Genomic DNA, 6,385 nt, shown 5'->3' on the forward strand with positions numbered 1-6,385 from the left:
TTTTTTTTTTTTTAGCTCAGCTGCTACTCTTACTGTTTCAGTGCTAGAACCTGGCGAGCACTGCTCAGTTTTGAGCATCATGGCTACTAGGGCTGATTGGGGGTGCAGATTCTGGATTCCACTCTCTCCCACGTGGAAGACCCAGGTCCTTGGTCTGTAACAAGCTCCTCCCAAACTTGCCAAAGTTCTCTCTCTCCTTGACCAGTCCTAGAGCTGCCTCTCTTTGATTTGAGTGGGGCGGAATGGACCCCCATCCACAATGAGAGGTCCGTTATCTGTGTTTGCTTAATGGTGGCTAACCCTTTCAGCGTGGAGGGCAGGTAGTGCAGCTCTGGAACTGAGTGAGTTGCTAGTACCTGTGTGTTCTCAATTTTCTTCTATCCTGAGAGGTAGGATCTGCCTGGGTTTGCCCTTTCACCCAAATATATCTCAGCCACTGTTGGAGACCTGGGCTGGGGATCATCACTGACCTGGGCTTTCTGGCTACAGTTTGTGCAGCCTTGATCTCTGTGTCCAGCCATCACATGTGTCAGTGGATGATTCAAATCCAGCCCCAAGGTTAGGTCCAGCTCTGATGAGCAGAGGAAGCAGGAAAGTAGAAGAGAGGCCTGCTCTGTGTTGAGCTACTTGATTAGGAGAAGGAAATGTTATCATTATAATACTTTTTGTAGATATTCCTCGCATACACAGTTTGGTCACTTGTTTATAAGTTTAGTACCAGAACCTAACCTGTGCTAGTTACTAACAATGTGGTCTTGGGTGAGTCACCTGATTCCTAGACATCCTTCTGTAAAAAGTCTGACTGATGTCTACTTCTCTGAGTTGCTGTAGAAGTTAATAGGTGTCAATAAGGGTGTGTGAGCACTTCATAACAGCCCTCATGACTGGCAGTGTAGTGTCCCCTCTCATCTCTGTACACCACCATTCTATCTTAGCAGGGACATAGGATATTGCTGCTCCTGGAGGGGGCTAAGAGGCAGACAGTTTAGAATCAGCATAGCTCTTTGAAGCCCCAGTGGCCAGCTTACCATGATTCTCAGGGGTCCGTGGCCCTGGTCTGGGGTGGCCAAGTACAGCTGAGTTTTTGTCCCTGCCTTGCTGGAGGTGACAAAGCCTCAGCCAGCTTCCTTCCACTGCAGGAAGTCACCTCTAGGGAGGACAGCCTTGCGTGTTGGGCTCCTTCGTTGGGTCCCCTTCTCCTGGAAACTCCACTGCTTTGTTAGTTCTCTGGCACCTTTGATATTTTTTCTGCTTCAAGCCTGTTTGCTGTGGTAGGCTGAGTGTCCTCACCTGGCCGTTACAGAAGCAGCTGTTCCAGATCCTTATGTCTCTGTGACTTCGCCACTTGCTTTCTCCCTTGCTTGGATTTCACGAGCTGTTAAATGAGTAGCAGGAAAAGAAATGTGTTAGAGTAGAAGCTGACATTTAGTATGACAAATCCAGGCAGGGCTCTGAACACAATCCTTGGCTAGTCTTCCTGATTGCCCCTGTAGCCACCTACCCAGTGGTTATCTGTCCATGGTCAAGGAAGTAGGCAGAAGACACAGGGCTGGGAGCAGGATTTGAAACACTAATGTTTCTGTATTGTCTTCCTGAAGGGATACAGGGAAGCATCAAATACAGGAAGCACAGGGTAGGCAGAAGGAGCAACTGAGAGGAGGGGAGAGAATGGTCCTCAGTGTGGGGGAGGGGCTAGGACATAGGCTAAGGAGGGGCTCTCTCACTCTGTGTGTTTTCTCTACAGAACAAACTGAGGCATAAACTCAGTGTCATGCACAGCCACATCAACGGGGCAACCAAAGCACTGGATGAGGTGAAATCGAAGCAGCAGAGTGTACAGGTGAGTGACCCTGCCCCACTCTAACAGCAGCTTGTAAACTCCAAAGCCCCTCTTCCTTCAGAGAGTTCAGGCATAGTTATGGCCTGGGTATGCCTGGGTATTTGGCTGACCCCAGAGTAAGCTTGTGCAGCTCATTTGAAGCCTTGGATTCCGTCCTGATATACCACAGAAACTGTGGTAGAATGGGGTCATAAGTTCAAGGTTATCTTTGGTTCCACAGTTCCAGACCAGCTTGGTTGGGTACAAAATCTTGGCTTTTTTTTCTTGGTTTGTATTTGAGTCGAGGTCTCACTACTTAAGCACTGGCTGTCAAGGAACTCACTATGTGGATTAATCTGGACTCAAATCCTCAGAGTTATCTGCCTGCCTCTGCCTCCTAAATGCTGGGATTAGAGGTGTGCATCCCTGTGCATGAAACTCTTGTGTTAAAAAAAAGAAAACCCTTGCTGGGCAGTGGTGGCACACTCCTTTAATCCCAGCACTTGGGAGGCAGAGGCAGGTGGATTTCTGAGTTCGAGGCCAGCCTGGTCTACAGAGTGAGTTCCAGGACAGCCAGGGCTTCACAGAGAAACCTGTCTCGAAAAACCAAAACCAACCAACCAACCAACAAACCAAAAATCCTTGCAAAGCCTTCAGAAAGCTATCTGTCATAGAAATAGCCTTTATAAACACACACTGAAAAACTCCATGTAAGCCCAGCTTTGGGGGAATCATTAAAAATTAAGGGGTAAGAGGCTTAGGAAGGGGTAAGAGGCTTAGTGGTTCATTTAGTAAAAGTGATTGTTGTGTAGCCTGATACCCCATGTTCAATCCCTGGAATCCAATGGAAGGTGGGAAGTGAGAACTGACATCACAGAGTTGACGTCTGACCTCCAAATTCATGCTGTGCTACTCAACTTCACTCTGACAGTAAATAAAAAATTAAGCATAAATAAATATGCCAGGCATAATGGTGCGCATATTTAATTCCAGCACTTAGGAACTACAGACAGGTGGATCTCTGTGAGTTCTAGGCTAGCCAGGACTACATAGTGAGACCTGATCTATGGAGGAGGAAGAGAAGGAGGGAAGAAGGGATGAGAAGAAATGATGATGATGATGATGATGATGATGATGATGATGATGCTGATGATGATGTCATCATCCTCTGGGAGAATTCTTCCTACCTCTTCCAACTTCCAAGAGCTCAGGTCTTCCTGGTCTTGTTTCTGCTTCTGTCTTTCCTTCCCGTACCATTCTTCCATCTACAATAAGACCATTGTTACTGGACTTGGGGCCCATCTGGCTAACTCAAGATGATCTCTCTCTCCCTTCTTTTTTAAAATTTGTATTTCATGTGCATTGGTGGTTTGGCTGCATATATGTCTGTGTGAGGGTGTCAGATCCTCTGGTACTGGAGTTATCAAGAGTTGTGAGCTGCCGTGTGGGTGCTATATTTTGAACCCTGGATATCTGTAAGGACAGCCACTGCTCTTAGCCACTGAGCCATGTTTCTCTGTAGTGCCCGGATGTTCTCTGTACTGGTTGGTTTTGTGTGCCAACTTGAAACAGGCTGGAGTTATCATAGAGAAGGGAGCTTCAGTTGGGGAAGTGCCTCCATGAGATCCAGCTGTGGGTCATTTTCTCAATTAGTGATCAAGGGGGGAGGGAACCTTGTGGATGATGCCATTCCTGGGCTGGAAGTCTTGGGTTCTATAAGAGAGCAGGCTGAGCAAGCCAGGGGAAGCAAGCCAGTAAGAAACATCTCTCCATAGCCTCTGCGTCCGCTCCTGCTTCCTGAGCTGCTTGAGTTCCAGTCCTGACTTCCTCTAGTGATCAACAGCCATGTGGAAGTAAGCTGAATAAACCCTTTCCTCCCCAACTTACTTCTTGGTCATGATGTTTGTGCAGGAATAGAAACCCTGACTAAGACAATCTCATTCTTAATTTAAGTACATTTGCAAAGACCCTTGTTCTAACAGAGGCCATGTTCACAGGCTCTCAGATGCGGGCGGATCTTTTCAGCTGTCTGATGTTAACTCATAGGTCTACAGGGAAAACGCCAAGAAGGAAGCATCATACACTAGCCACGAACGTGTGTCATGTTAAATCAAGGGCAGATTTGTTATCCACTTTCCATTTTAAAAAATATTAAATTACCTTTGATTTTTTTTTTTTTAACAAATGTTTATTGTGTGTATGGGTGTTTTGTCTATTTGTATGTCTGGGTACCACATGCTTATCTGGTGCCATGGAGGCCAGAAGAAGGTATCAGGTCCCTGAGACTGGAGTTGTAGGCAGTTAGGAGTCACCACCATGTGAGTGGTGAGCATCAAACTTGTGTCCTCTTGAAGACCACCCAGCGCTCTTAACCACTGAGCCATCTCTCCAGGGCCAAAGTAGCTTTATAGAGAAAGAAAAGAGCTTGAGTTTTTACTGTTGCTGAGCTGCAGTGCCCACTTTCCCATGGCAACTGTGGCTTCATTGAAGCTGGGATTCTGCCTGATCCCAACAATATCACCACTGGCCAAGTGGCTGCAGTTGTGTTGGTGGATCTGCAGACCTTCGATTTCCCACCGGCACAGAGGAACCCCAGCTCCTCTGAGGAGACTGTGAGCCCTCCAGGGTGAAGGTAGGATTATGAATATTGGTTGGAGGGAAGGCTAAACTCCTAGGAAGAACACACCTCCAAATGCAGAGACCTCAGTAAGTATCCCATTTTGTTCAGTTTAGCATCCTAAGTGTAACTCTTTGACCATAGTGTGGCTTCGTGCAGCCTGACTTTGCGCCTTGTGAATGTTCCTGCTGTTGTACCACTCCACGGTGTGATACTTCCTTTCCTCTCTGATTGAAGCTGGAATTTTTTTTTGGAAAAGCTAGCTGGCTGTCCAGGTAGAAGGTAATGTAAAGAACAAGGCTCGCAGATCCAGGGTTGCCCAGGCTGTACTATATTACGGATTTATTAGCAGAAGAGAATGTTAGTTAGTGACGAGACAAGCGGGTCTCTTTGTCCAGAAGATAGGAGTTATGTGCTAAGGTAGGCAGGGCCTGTGGCTAACCTAATTTTCTTTTCTTTTTCTTTCTTTCTTTCTTTAAATTATTTATTTATTTATTTATTTATTTTTTGGTTTTTCGAGACAGGGTTTCTCTGTATAGCCCTAGCTGTCCTGGAACTCACTCTGTAGACCAGGCTGGCCTCAAACTCAGAAATCTGCCTGCCTCTGCCTCCCAAGTGCTGGGATTAAAGGCCTGCGCCACCACCTCCTGGCTGACTTCTGGCTTTTGTATGCATACATACCCCCAGACTGATGTGGCAGTTATGAACAAGATGGCTCAATTCATGCCAGGCTAGATGGGTCACTTGAACAAACTTCTTGGGTAACCTCAATGGTTCAAACACTAGGTCACCTCCACCTGCTTTCTCTAGCCTGCGAAAAGAGGAAGAAGACGTAAGATATTGGCAACAAGCCATTTCCTTTTAAGCAATCAGTGTGGTATTTGTTGCACATACTACTTCTAGCCTTGCCTCAGTGGAAGAAATGTAGCCACCCTGGCCAAGCCTAGTTGCAGGGGAGTCTGGGAAATGTAGTCTACAGAGCTGTATACCAGATGATGCTCCTGTGTGTTCTCTTCCTAAATAGAAAAGGAGGAAGTGAACACTGAAAGACCTTGGTGTTCACAAGAGGAGGCACTCTGAAGGATTACCTAAGTGGATAAAGAGTCAATGAAATGGGTCAGTGCAGTGGCTCAGTGGATAAAGATGCTTGCTGAACAAGCCTGAAATCTTAAGTTCAGTCCCAGGGCCCACAATGGAAGAAGAGAACCAACTCCTGAAATTGTCCTCTGACCTCCACATATGCACCTGGGGATGTGTGCACACAATGATAGCAGCAACAACAATACCAATAATAATAAATCAACAATTTTTCTTTTTCATTTATTTGTATTGGATGTGCATTGGTGTTTTGCCTGAATGTGTGTCTATGTCAGAGAGTTGGATCCTGGATTCCAGACACTTGTGAGCTGCTATGTGGGTGCTGAGAATCGAACCCAGGTCCTCTGTAAAAGAGCAGTCAGTGCTCTTAACCTGAGTCATCCCTCCAGCCCCAAAGTGAACAAATTGTAAAAAGGTGAATTCCACTCTGTTAGTGTTCCTTGTGTATTTTTTGGTTTTTCATCGTGTTTGATTCTGAACTATTGAGGTTACCCAAGAAGTTTGTTCAAAACTATGACTGTTGAAACAACACTGTCTACTGGCAACATCCTGGACACCTCCGATGAATTTAAAACAAATTTGAGATACGCATGTGGGGGTTGGATTTGAACCTTGGACCCATGACCTCACACATGCCAGGCAAACACTGCTGTTGAGCTTTACTCCCAACACCTGAGATTAATTTTAGTAATGCAGCTTATTTAGCTCAGTGTGCCCAAAATGTTATTTCAGTGTATTATCAATAAATTTTTACCTGGCGGTGGTGGTGCACGCCTTTAATTTTAGTGCTTGGGAGGCAGAGGCAGGCAGATTTCTGAGTTCAAGGCCTACAGAGTGAGTTCCAGGACAGC

At 46.1% G+C, this 6,385-nt stretch overlaps 1 protein-coding gene across 3 annotated transcripts in view; it reads left to right on the top strand.

Moving 5' to 3' along the window:
* Trim25 (tripartite motif containing 25) overlaps positions 1-6,385 on the top strand; it is a 66,753-nt gene that overhangs the window by 55,548 nt on the left and 4,820 nt on the right. For 2 of the 3 annotated variants that reach the window (XM_031350858.1, XM_031350861.1), the window contains one exon: positions 1,745-1,840. The exons of the other annotated variant lie outside the window; for it this stretch is intronic. In XM_031350858.1, coding sequence (XP_031206718.1) covers positions 1,745-1,840 — 96 coding nt within the window. The remainder of the gene's footprint in view (positions 1-1,744; positions 1,841-6,385) is intronic. 3 annotated transcript variants of the gene reach the window in all.

Source organism: Mastomys coucha, unplaced genomic scaffold (genome assembly GCF_008632895.1).
Source record: "Mastomys coucha isolate ucsf_1 unplaced genomic scaffold, UCSF_Mcou_1 pScaffold5, whole genome shotgun sequence".
Taxonomy (NCBI): domain Eukaryota; kingdom Metazoa; phylum Chordata; class Mammalia; order Rodentia; family Muridae; genus Mastomys; species Mastomys coucha.